Source organism: Bufo bufo, chromosome 8, assembly GCF_905171765.1.
Source record: "Bufo bufo chromosome 8, aBufBuf1.1, whole genome shotgun sequence".
Classification (NCBI taxonomy): Eukaryota; Metazoa; Chordata; class Amphibia; order Anura; family Bufonidae; genus Bufo; species Bufo bufo.
Window position 1 is genome coordinate 23,151,292 of NC_053396.1, and position 13,054 is coordinate 23,164,345.

General features: G+C 49.7%; 1 protein-coding gene across 2 annotated transcripts in view; it reads right to left on the bottom strand.

The window, feature by feature from the left end:
• The window catches only part of HAUS7 (HAUS augmin like complex subunit 7), a 44,234-nt gene extending 35,714 nt beyond the window's left edge, over nucleotides 1–8,520 (bottom strand). For both annotated transcript variants that reach the window (XM_040405682.1, XM_040405681.1), the window contains exons 1-3: nucleotides 8,421–8,520; nucleotides 4,741–4,856; nucleotides 4,425–4,492 (exon numbers count right to left, since the gene is read on the bottom strand). In XM_040405682.1, coding sequence (XP_040261616.1) covers nucleotides 4,425–4,492; nucleotides 4,741–4,856; nucleotides 8,421–8,474 — 238 coding nt within the window. In that variant the 5' untranslated portion in view covers nucleotides 8,475–8,520. The remainder of the gene's footprint in view (nucleotides 1–4,424; nucleotides 4,493–4,740; nucleotides 4,857–8,420) is intronic.
• Between the last annotated feature and the right edge of the window lie 4,534 nt (nucleotides 8,521–13,054).

A 13,054-nucleotide genomic window follows, 5' to 3' on the forward strand; every position in this document is an offset into this window, starting at 1 on the left:
ACAAGTTGGAGTTCAAATCCATGCCTCCAAACCGTTTTTTTCTGTCCCGTCCCCCCAGGGAGCCGTCTCGGGCGAGGGCCTTCTTTCAGGCGGTTCACGAGCTGCTGGTCAGGGGAGTTATCTCCCCGTTTCCGGCGAGGGAGCGGTTTTTCAGTTTTTACTCCAACCTCTTTATTGTGCCCAAGAAGAAGGGAGCAATCCACCCGGTGTTGGACCTCAAGATGGTAAACCGTTACCTTCGAGTACGCGGTTTTCTCATGGAGTCTCTTCGCTCCGTGATGGCTTCCTTGGCGCAAGGGGAATGGCTGACATCCTTGGATATCCATGACGCCTACCTACACGTCCCCATTGCGATCGCCCACCAGTGTTTTTTGCGCTTCACGGTCCAATCGGACCACTACCAGTTCGTCAACCTGCCGTTCGGTCTGGTGACTGCGCCGAGGGTGTTCTCCAAGGTGCCCGCTCCGCTTATGGGCCTTCTTCGCTCCAGAGGCCTCACCTTGCTTCCGTACCTGGACGACATTCTTATCAAAGCGTCGTCGATCCGGCAGTGCGAGGAGAGTCTGCAGATCACCTTGGACACTCTCGCCCGCTTTGGGTGGATAGTGAACCGTCAGAAGTCCTCCCTGGTCTCGTCCACTCGGACTCAGTTCCTTGGTATGATTCTGGACTCTGGAGCAGCCCGGGTGAGTCTTCCAGCGGACAAGGTGAAGGACCTTCGCAGCGCGGTGCTCCAGTTGATTCGGCAGCGCACAGTCTCCATCCGGGCTTGTATGCAGGTGTTGGGTCTTATAGTGGCCTTTCGCTCAATTTCACACCCGGTCCTTTCAGCGAGTGATCCTCTCGGCCTGGGACAAGTCCCAGGAGTCCTTGGATCATCGGTTTTCCCTTCCTCAACAGGTTCGATCGGACCTCTATTGGTGGCTCTCCCCAACTCACCTGGGAGGTGGGGGAAGTCCTTCATTCCAATCAGGTGGACGGTCATTACAACCGACGCCAGTCTTCAGGGTTGGAGAGGGGTCTTCGGCACTCGGACAGTCCAGGGCGTATGGTCTCCTTCGTAGTCCAGACTGTCCATCAATGTCTTGGAGCTTCGTGCGATTTTCCTCTCACTGCGCTATTAGTCTCCCCTCCTGTGGGGCATTCATGTCCGGGTCCAGTCGGACAATGCCACAGCTGTGGCGTATGTCAACCATCGGGGGGGGGGGACTAGCAGCTCGACCGTCATGTCGGAAGCGGCAATGATCCTCATGTTCCGGCTCCGTCGGCGGTCCACATTCCCAGCGTTGTCAATTGGACGGCAGACTTCCTGAGCCGGACGATGATAGACCCCGGGGAATGGTCTCTCCATCCGGAAGTATTCGACGCCCTCCGGAAGTCATCGCTGGGGACGGCAGGACGTGGATCTGATGGCCTCCCGCCTCAATCACAAGCTTCCGTGCTACATCGCCCGCGCAAGTGATCCCGCAGCTTGCGGGGTGGACGGGTTCACGTTCCTCTATGTCTTTCCGCCGTTGTCCCTCCCGCCTCGGATTCTCGGCAGGATCAAGTGGGAGCGCGTTCAGACACTGCTGATCGCTCCGGACTGGCTGCGCCGAGCATAGTATTCGGATCTTGTCCTCCTACTAGGGGACGCTCCGTACCCGCTCCCTCTCAGACCCGATCTTCTGTCGCAAAAGCCCGTCTTCCACCCGAGTTTAGATACTCTACGTTTGACGGCGTGGCTCTTGAAACCTTCCTTTCAAAGCAGCAGTGTTTTTCCGGTGCGGTAGTTCGGATGCTTATTCGGGCCAGGAAACCTACCTCTTCCAGGATCTATTATAGAACCTGGAAGTCCTTTCTTCGGTTCTGTGAAGAGCGGGACCTGTCTCCCAGATCCTTCTCCCTGCCAGTCGTTCTGGCCTTCCTTGGGTCCGGACTGGAACTGGGCATGGCGCTCAGCTCCTTGAAGGGCCAGGTGTCGGCCCTTTCTATTCTCCTTCAACGATCCTTGGCGGGAATGGGTCCTGTTAAGACCTTCCTTCAGGGCGTTGCGCACACAGCTCCGCCCTACCGTCCCCCGCTACATCCGTGGGACCTCAACTTGGTATTGGGGGTTCTTCAAGCTTCTTCCTTCGAACCCCTGCGGGAGGCTTCCCTCCGCCTGCTGTCCTGGAAAGTGGCCTTCCTGGTTTCAGAGCTGAACCATTCCTAGTCTTTCATCAGGACAAGGTGGTTCTCTGTCTGGTCCCTTCCTTCTTACCCAAGGTAGTGTCGGCTTTTCACGTCAATGAGGACATTGTCCTGCCGTCCTTTTGTCCTGGGCCCTCCCATCCGAGAGAGGTGTCGTTACACCGTTTGGATGTGGTGCGGGCTCTGCGGATTTAGCTTTCGGCTGTGGCCCCCTTTCGGCGCACGGACGCCTTGTTCGTCCTTCCGGAGGGTTCTAGGAAGGGATTGGCAGCTTCGAAGGTGACGATCTCCCGGTGGATTCGCTCCACTATTTTAGAATGCTACCGTGTTCGGGACAGGACGCACCCTCCGGGGATCACGGCCCACTCTACCAGGGCACTTGGGTCCTCCTGGGCTCACTTCCACCAGGCGTCGGCGGCTCAGTTGTGTAAAGCCGCGACCTGGTCTTCCCTCCACACTTTTACGAAGTTTTACAGGGTTCACACTCTCGCTTCTGCGGACGCCACTCTGGGCTGCCTGGTCTTGCAGGCCGCGGTGTGATGACTGTCACGAGGTTCTCTACCTTCTTCGCTCTATTTTGTGTTCCCTCCCCAGGGACGTCCCATGGTCTGTGTCCCCCAATGATATAAGCAAGAAAACGAGATTTTGTGAAACTCACCTGTAAAATCTGTTTCTCGCTTGATTCATTGGGGGACACAGCACCCACCCCCGTTTGGGTCCGTTGACCGTGTGAGTTTGTTGATGTTGTAATATCCTTCTGCTTCTCCTACTGCTTTTGCACAAACAGAGCTCTCTCCTGGCCGGAGGGGGTATAGCTGGCGGGGGAGGAGCTAACAGTTTTCAGCCTAGTGTCACCTCCTAGTGGCAGCAAGCAGCTATACCCATGGTCATGGTCTGTGTCCCCCAATGAATCAAGCGAGAAACAGATTTTACAAGAGTTTCACAAAATCTCGTTTTTTGTGATATATCCTTTAAAATGAAATAAAGTACTGTATTTTTCGCCCATAAGACGCACCTAGGTTTTAGAGGAAGACAATAAGAAAAAAATATTTTCCATTACACCTCAGATCAGACCTCAGCTAACAGCCCCAATCAGACCCCCAACAAGTCATGTGAATGACCCCCAATCAGACCTCATATCAGCCCCCACTGCCTCTCATATTGGCCCCCAGCAGCCCCTTTTGCATCATATCAGCCCTCTGTAGCCCCCCACTGCCTCTCATGTTGCCCCTACTGCGTCTCATGTTTAATAAAATAAATAAACCACTTACCTCTCCAGCTCCTGGACGCCGCCGCTCCTCTCCTCCAGCGCTCTCTGTCTTCCGGCTGTGCTGTGAAGGCTGCGCACAGCATGAGATCACAGAGCGCCCTCACGCTGTGCGCAGCCTTCCCAGCCGACAGCAGAGGACCAGGAAGCGGTGAGTACAGATCCTTCACCGCTTCCCGGTCCTAATGAGCGCTACCATAATGGAAGCGCTTCTTAGTATTGGCCCATAAGACGCAGGGGCATTTCCCCCCCCCCCCCCCCACTTTTGAGAAAAACAAAAGCATCTTATGGGGCGAAACATATGGTATGTATTTAGATTCTATGTGTGGTGAGGTGATCAGCTTGTATGTAGCATTTTCCAGATAAAAGGAGTCTGGGTCCTGGAGACAATCCTCTTTGAACACAACCCTTTCCATTAGGCCTCATGCACACAAACGTATTTCTTTCCGTGTCCGTTCCTGTTAATTTTGCAAGCTGTATACGGAACCATTCATTTCAATGGGTCCGCAAACAAAAAAATGAAGGTACTCCGTGTGCATTCCGTTTCCGTATGTCCGTTCCACAAAGGAATAGCACATGTCCTATTATTGTCCACATTACGGACAAGGATAGGACTGTTCTATTAGGGGCCGGCTGTTCCGTAAGATACGGAATGAACGCGGACGTCATCCGTACTTTTTGCAGATCCATTTTTGGCGGACCGCAAAATACATACGGTTGTGTGCATGAGGTCTAAGTCCTATGAAGGCATATGGCCTAGACCACTGTCACAGTTACTCATGTGAAGGGCAGGCATGGACGCTACAGGGAAAATGTACGGCCGGCTGATCCCTCGCCTGGCTCCATTTTAAGGGGGTGTCCATTACATTCACGTGTGACATTATGCAGAACCTACTGTTCCTTTTAGTACATGGCAGTTTTGTGAGCGGCTCCTGGGCGTATGAGATAATATTAGAGCAGTCAGAGCTAAATGTGAGAAAGTTACCTTTCACTTTTACTTCTGCCTGAGATTCCTTCAAAGTCGAGAAGTGCTCCTGTAGAGGGGGGTACGCTCTGCAGAGGAAGAAGACCCAAAAACATGTCAGCGGGTGCACACTTCTGTACGGTATGACGCAGGAATAGTAAGGGCTTGTTGACATCACCGGTATAACGGAAAATAACGGAATCCATAAGACAGAAGCCTTTAAGAGGCATTCCGTTTTGATCTGTCATAATGGAAGTCTATAGGCCGCATAACGGATCCGTCTGCTCTCCGTTATACTGGACGGAAAAAAAGTCCTGTCGAGAGGTGGGGGTATTACCTGGCGCATATCCATTCCAGGATGTCCAGGCGATGAGCAGACGGCGTGCACAAGAGCTGATGAATACCCCGGGGCTCAGTCACATAAACTCCCTCAAGAGACGGACAAGACAACTTCTGTAAGAGGAGAAAGAGCCAAGGAGGACATGTTAGCAGCCGAGAACGTCAGACCACCGGGAGAAAAGTTAAAGGGGTGGTCTGATGTAGGGTTGCATCAGGTATCGAATTATCGATACTTCTGTATCGATTCGATACCGGGATTTGCCTTTTATAGATACTAGGCTGCGCTACTGCGCGCTGCTCTCAGCACCCGCCATGTTCTCCTCAGCAGCACAGGAGAGAAGGAAGCAGTCTCTCCCTCCCTCCTGTGCCACCAATGACGATAACTAACGTTTAATACAGATACAGGAGGCGGGTGCCGGCGGCAGAATCGCATAACCGGCACCCGACCTCTGACAGGGAAATGTGTTCAGCGGCAGTTAACCCCTCAGGTGCGGCAACTGAGGGGGTTAACTGCCGCTGATTGCAGCTCCCCGTCATAGAGGTCGGGTGCCGGTTATGTGATTCTGCCGCCGACACCCGCCTCCTGTATTTGTATTAATGGTTTAAAAACATTGGTGGCGCAATGCGCCCCCCCCCAGTATTAAATCATTGGTGGCAGAGGCCACAGGGTCCTCATTGGTGGCAGTGGTGATCAGAGCCCCAGCAGTGAAGTCGCGGGGCTCCGATGGGTTTCCATGGCAGCCAGGACACTACTGAAGCCCTGGCTGCCATGGTATCCTCCCTGCTGCTGTGTGAGTCCTATTCACTCTGATAGAGCTCTATTAGGGTGAATAGGACAAGTGATGAAAAGATCTAAGGTTCTAGCCCTTAAGGAGGGAAATCGTTCTTAAATAAAAAGTAAAAAACAAAATATTAAGTATAAATCACCCCCTTTTTCAACATATAAAATATATAAACAATAAATAAACGTATCACATATCGCCACGCCCAAAAGGTCCAAACTATTTAAAAAAATCTCCTGTGCGGTGAACACCATAACAGAAAAAAAAAATAATAAATAAAACTATAGGATTAGGACTTCACACTCTCCCTGCTGCCCTGTGCATAGTACACACAGCAGCAGGGAGGTTACCATGGCAGCCAGAACTTCAGTAGCGTCCTGGCTGCCATGGTAACCGATCGGATCCCCAGGATTACACTGCTGGGGCTCCGATCACAACTGCCACTGTCTGTGCCATCAATGAGGAGGGGGGGACCCTGTGGCCACTGCCACCAATGATTTTAATACTGGGGGGGGGGGGGCGCACTGCGCCACCAATGATAATTAACGTCTAATGCACATACAGGAGGTGGGTGCAGCGGCAGAATCACATAGCCTGCACCCGACATCTATGACAGGGGAGTGCGATTCGCGGCGGTTAACCCCTCAGGTGCGGCACCCAGCTACCAGTCACAGAGGTCGAGTGCAGGCTATGCGATTCTGCCACCGCACCCGCCTCCTGTATCTGTATTAAAGGTTAATTATCATTGGTGGCGCAGTGCACCCTCCCCTCGTCCGCCCCTCTCTCCTCATTGGCAGCGGCGGCACAGGGGGAGTGCGCCCCATGTTCTCTGATACTGGGCTGTGCAGTAGCACAGTCTAGTATCAATTAAAGGCAAATCCCAGTATCGGTACAAAAGTATTGATTTGGTATCGAAAACTCGATACCTGAAACAACCCTATCTACAGCTTTTAATTTTAGTAATACTCGGACCCCCCTGAACTGAGACCACCGTAAGTTTCTCCAGCAATCTGGGCCTTGCTGGTAATAACTGGGGGACCCACAGGTTGCAGGACACTACAATAAGACGCTATTACAACCTGCATTACTCAGCTTTAATTACATTAAGGGCCCATTCACATGTCCACAAGACACGGACACCGGCCATGTGCGTTCCGCATTTTGCAGGCCGCACGTGGCCGACACTGTAATAGAATTGCCTTTCCTTGTCCGTGGACAAGAATAGGACATGTTCTATGTTTTTGCGGGGGCGGGGAACGGAAGTGCGGATGCGGACAGCACACTGTGCGTTGTCCGCATCTTTTCCGGCCCCGTTGAAAATGAACGGGTCCGCACCCATTCCGAAAAATTGCCGAACGGTGCGGACCCATTTTGCGGACGTGTTAGAGCCTGTCCTATTATTGTCCGCAAAATGCGGTCCGTGGCCCCATTGTAGTCAATGAGTCTGCAAAAATTCGGATGACATGCGAAATGCATCAATGTCATCTGTAATTGCGAAATCCGTTTCCAGAAAAAAAAATATTTAAAATTTTTTTGTCCCCTAGCAACATATGTTCTTCCTTCCGTTTTTTTGCGGATGTACAAGGTTTTTGCGGAAACACAGATCTGCAAAAAAACGGAACGGAAATTTGGAAAAGAAAAATACTGACGTGTGAATGGACCCTAAGGCCTCTTGCACACGACCGTATGGCTTTTTCAGTATTTTGCAGTCCGCAAAAAATACGGATGACGTCCGTGTGCATTCTTTTTTTTTTTGCGGAACAGCCGGCCCCTGATAGAACAGTCCTATCCTTGTCCGTTATGCGTACAATAATAGGACATGTTCTTTCTTTGAACGGAACGCATACGGAGTACCTTACGTTTTTTTGCGGATCCATTGAAATGAATGGTTCCGCAAAAAACGTGCAAGAGGCCTAAAGGGGTTCTCCAGGGTTTTGACATCGGTGGGGGACACAGCGCCATACATTGTGTAGTGGCCGTGCTTGGCATTGCAGTCCATTCACTTCAATGGGGCTGAGCGGCACCTAGGTCATGTGACCGATGAACGTGATGTCGCTGGTCTAGGAAGAGCCGGCCACCCCTCAGACACCGGGTGTCGGACCCCCACCGATCAGATATTGATGATCCGTCATCAATTTTCCAGACAAGCCCGCCACTTTCAAGACCTCTGCTTCCTGTCAGCTTGTACACGTCTGTCTCTCTAGCAGTTGCTCTGCCGCCCCCATTGCAGATTCTGCCGTTTTTGACATTGAAAAAAAAAAAAGTCATAAGTCGCCGCTGGTCACGCAGGTGTGAACAGAGCCTCGGGGCTTTGCTGCAGATCGGCTCCTTCGTCTTTAAAGGGGTATTATCTTCTATCCACTATAACTAGACTGGTGGGACCCCCTCTGATCACAAGAGTCTGGGGTTCCCCCACAACATTCACGGTCTAGGGGACGGTCAGCCCCCTCCTCAATCTACCAGGGATAACTTGTTACTAGTTTCTAATAGGAATTAAAAAGAATAAAAATAAAAAAAAAATCACTCAATTATTCCTCCTGGAAATCTTGGCTAAATAGACACCTGGGTGTTACCATCCCCCCTGTGAATGGAGCAGCTCTTCCCTGCAGGAAAGCTCCCTATTGCCAAAAGAAATGGTAACCCCCAGTCATCCATGTAGTGACACAATTACAGGAGGAATAACAGAGGAACATCACAATGAAGCCTCCAGGGCAGCCACCTCAGCCTCTGGTGTATCAGACCCAGCAGTGCCACTGTGGTGAAGCAACTACAAATCCCAGCATGCCCCGAGGGCAGCGCAGCATGCTGGGAGACGTATTCCTCAAGTGACAGGCTGCAGACGACCACTGAATCTGACATCCGCCATCGCCTTCTCTACGGCCGCCGCCGTGTTCACCTTTAACCGCGCAAACACCTCAGTCGCCTCCTGCACCTCCACACCACCCGCCATTTTCACCGCTCCCCGCCTCGGCCTCTGATTGGCTACAGCGCTCCGCGGCTGCAATGAGATTGGTGAAGTAAAACGACGGCGCAGCCTGGACTGTATATTTACGGTCCGCTGATTGGTTGTTGTCAGTTTTCCCCGCCCACCCGACCTCTGCTATTGGTCGCTGAGGATGTCTGTGACATGTGTCTGGCGTAAAGGAAAACTGGCTTCGTTGGCCATAGCAACCAATCGGCTTTCACCTTTCATTTTCCAGGGGTGCTCTGAAAAATGAAAGGTGGAATCTGATTGCTTGCAATGGGAAACTAAGCCAGTTTTGATAAATCTCCCCCATGGAGTAGTCAAACATAGGTTTTAACCCCTTAATGGCACAACCAGTTTTAGACTTCATGACTAGAGATGAGCGAAATCTCATGTTATGAAATTCGTTCACGCTTCGTTTACTGGTAAAAGGTGAATTGCGTTATGGATTCCGTTACCACGGACCATAACGCAATTCTATGACGGAATGCATAACCTTTAGAGGCATTCCGTTATTCATTCCGCCATAGTAGAAGTCTATGGCCTGCATAACGGAATCGTCCTGTTTCCTTTATGCAGGTAACGGAAACGTGACGGATCCATTATGCAGCCCATAGACTTCTATTATGACGGAATGAATAACGGAATGTCTCTAAAGGTATTCCGTTATGCATTCCATCGGAGAATTGCGTTATGGTCTGTGGTAACGGAATCCATAACGCAATTCTGCTTTTTTCACCACCAAACGAAGCGTGAACGAATTTCGCTCATCTATATTCATGACCTGGCAATCTTTTATTTATTTATTTTCGTCCCCGCCTTTTCAAAATCATCCATTTTTATATTTTTTCCTTCAATGTAGCCGTATGAGATCTTGTTTTTTTGCATTTTTGGCACCACATTAGGGTACATATAAGTTTTACTGAAAAACTTTCAGAAACCTTTTTGGGAAAGGAAAAACCGCCATTCTGCCATTTTTACTAGTTTTGTTTTGACGCTATTCACTCTGCAACATATGCATTTATGAAGATATCAAATTTATATTGTTTTTTGGTGGATTTTTTTAAACATCTAAAAAATGCTATACCATTTCTGTATAGGGTTAAAAAAAATCTCCAATAAGTGACTTATTAAAGAAATTAGATTTTTTTTCCCTTTGTTCTTTTTTACTTTTTCAAACTTTAATTTCAACCTTTTATATTTATTCCTACTATGCAGTCGTTTAGGGGTTTTATGGCAGTACAGTATTGATGACCTATCCAGTAGATGCCAGCAGTACTGATTTTGTATGGACAGTCCCTGCAAATTCGGGATAAAAATGGACGGAAGCACCACAGCTGATCGGTGGGGGTGCTGAGAGTCAAAACCCCCACCGATCAGATACTGATGACCTGTGCATGCTCGGCCACCGCTCCATTCACTTCTATGGCGCTTATGCAATGGGCCGCCTCCTCCCAGGGCCCCTATATCGCCTCCCAGGTTTAGTAGGAATGCCGAGTGGTGTAGTGTGGCCTAAATGTCTCCAGGCTTTGGCTCCGAAGCAATAAAAAGGGGTAATAATTGAGGGATTTGAAAGTATAACTTGAGTCTAGACCTTGAGATGAAGTTTAATGGCAGCTTTACTTGAATAAACGTTTCTTCAAACAGTTTTCAGGCTTTGTCTTGGTTCCAGCAGGCTTTAGCATGAACTGGCAGGCAAACCCAACTCTGCTTTATCTCTTTCTCTCTGCTGTACTGACAGGCTAGCTTAGTAACTTTGATTTCTTCTTTATGCTGCACCTCTCTCCTTAGTTGGACCATGCTCTTGGCTTCTGAGGCTTCAAGCTTCTGCCTCCATGGCCAGCAGAGCTTAGGGTGATCTGGCTGGCATGGGTACGTCCAGCAGAGACGTGCCCCTGCAATCCCTTCCCCTTGCGGGAAGTAAACTAGACTAACTCTAACTGGTCCCCACGCTTCCTTCAAGAAGTAGGACTAGCCCACTTCTCTCCAGAGGTGGGTTAGAATGGAATGGCAAGTTCTATTCTCTCTAACTATAGCACTGCCGTGTTGGCTGCCACCTGCTGGTGAACGAGGTACATTACATATGAACAGTTGCATAACAAGATTAGGAATGCACATTGTGGAGAATCTGGACAAAAATACATAGGATGACATTGTGCTAGCCTATTAGAAATAGTAGAAGGGGGCAGGAGTGGTAACACCACTCTGTGGTGTTACATACCCACTTAATTAAATCCAAGCCGCCCCAGGCTTGTGCTTAGGGTGTGCTCTAAGCGCACCCAAGAAAAAGTTAAAGTGCCGCATGAGACTATTTGTTATTATGACATATGTATACTAATATAGCAACAGCTACCACTAGGTCTCTGCCCGTATAAGTAGTGTGTCTATTCGCAGTTTTCTCTCTCGGTAATAAACAGAGAACCAAAAAGTCTGCACCAAGTGCTCAAATACTCCCGTTTTGTGTGGATACCAAGCTCTAGTACCACCGGAAGTGTGGTGGTGTCATGTACTGTAATCCCTCCACAATACTATGAGATGCCTGCAAACAGAAGGGTGGCTTCATCCTGTAATCCCTTCCAAGCACCAAGGCCTAATCATGCTTTACCCTTTGTCAGCTTGATGACTAAACTGGTAGCTTCACATTCCCCTTAGGGCAGTGCACAGTACCTTAGGGCACTTAGGAACATACATATAGCAGCAGGGTTACCCGTTAAAAATGTTGAGAGTGCTTGTGACTCTACCACTTGGTCCTCCCTGTGTAGCAACAGCACATGAACCCAGAGACACAGGAAATAGTGGCTCGTTTCCCTCCCAAGTCTGTGGAGAGAAAAAGGGCATATGCAAATCATACAATATAATACCTAGGCTTTCTAAACTATCTGGGGATTCGCTCTGGTAGTTAGGACTAGCGGATGCATTATAGAGGCAAAGTACACAGTTCTTGAATCAAACAGCAGTGTTTATTCACACATTGGTCTATAACAAAATGCAGATAAGGTGTATCACAAAACTCAGGTGGCTTGTTGTTTGTTCACACACAAGGAAAGTCCATAAACAATAAAAGTCACTTTTTCTCCTGGGTGTTAATTCACACCCTGTTAGCAGTTCAGCCTCATCAAGTCCTCCAGCCCGGCTCAAACCTCAAATCCCAGCACAGCCCTCAGTTCACAGCACACAGACTCCTGAGCTCCACTGGCAAAACCCGCCCTGGAACATGGGGAGTAGTCACCCACCCAGCACTTTGACTACTCCCAGTAAGAGTAGTCCCGGATCAGCTATGACAGCCACTATAAATCTCAAGGTGTCAATTAGCAATAGCTGCTGCTGACACATAAAATACCAGCTCTTACCTACAACTAATACAGGGCAAAGTGGGACCATTAGTATTCAGCGTCCTCAGAGGCAGTCCGTATGAGCAATAAAGCAAGGATACTATCTGGCTAACAATATAAAGTCCAAATTCCATTCAAAAAGTGCATAGTAGGTCACATTGCTATACCCATGACAGAGTCCATACAATGGGCTAAAGTGCTTAAACGTTGCAGAACCTGTAAAACGTTAATACAAAAATAGTGCAAAAAGATAAAAGTCATTTTGTAATCCACATAAGGTATGGTATCAAATAGCAGCAATTTTAATGAGAACCCTTTAGGACAGGTGGGGTTCCCTTTTAACCCGAGAAGGGGGAAAATAGGGGATTAGCGCTCTTGAGCAAAACTTGGAGGTATTTTGCAGACGGGGGGAGTCCTTACAAACCATGTCCATCTGAGTGAGGACCAAACAGGGCAACAAAAACAGAAAATGGGCCAACAGGCTCTCACCCTTCAAGTTCAGTCCATGTTGTCGCTCCCAATGTCCATGATTTTACTTTCTTTATTTTGACTTGCCTGAAGAGCTGCTCCTTAGAGGAGGAATGGGAAATCCTCTTCACTGCTGGAGCTGCTGAAGGGCATCAGGGGTCGCTCCTGCCCTTTGTCAGGGAGCCACGCTGTTGTTGCAGTACTCCACTGCCCTCTAGAGGAGATGTCGGGTAATGACCTGGTGGTCAAACTGGCAATGGATGCGGCCACTTGTTGCTTTAGGTTGCCTGAACTTCCCGCCGGGGCAGGGGAGCTCAGGATCTTCAGCTGCAAGGCTATGGTATCTGGGTCTCAGGAGTAGGAAATTGAGTACCTTTGGCTGCTGCCGACGCCATCTTCCAGGGAAGCTGGTAGTTGACTACTGTGGGGTTATATGAGAAGGCCTTCGTGGCCTGGTATCCCATCAGAAAAGTTGGAGGTGGCGGCAGTCCCGGCATGGATGGCTCTGGCTGGGGCTGCGGCTTTTCTTGAAATCGGAGGATTCCCTCCGCAGTCTCTTGGAGGCAGCGCACACGGGAGGCGGCTGCCGGATCCTCCTGCCAGCACTCAGGTACCGGATTACAGATAAGTGGCTTGTTCAGAAGTGTTACTCCAGTAGCAAAGCATCACATAGGGGTGTACTCTACCCGGTCTCTTGCATATAAGCTATGGCGGGCCTGAGGGAGGTAGGGGCGTCTCACAGAACGATGACCCACAAAGAGTTCC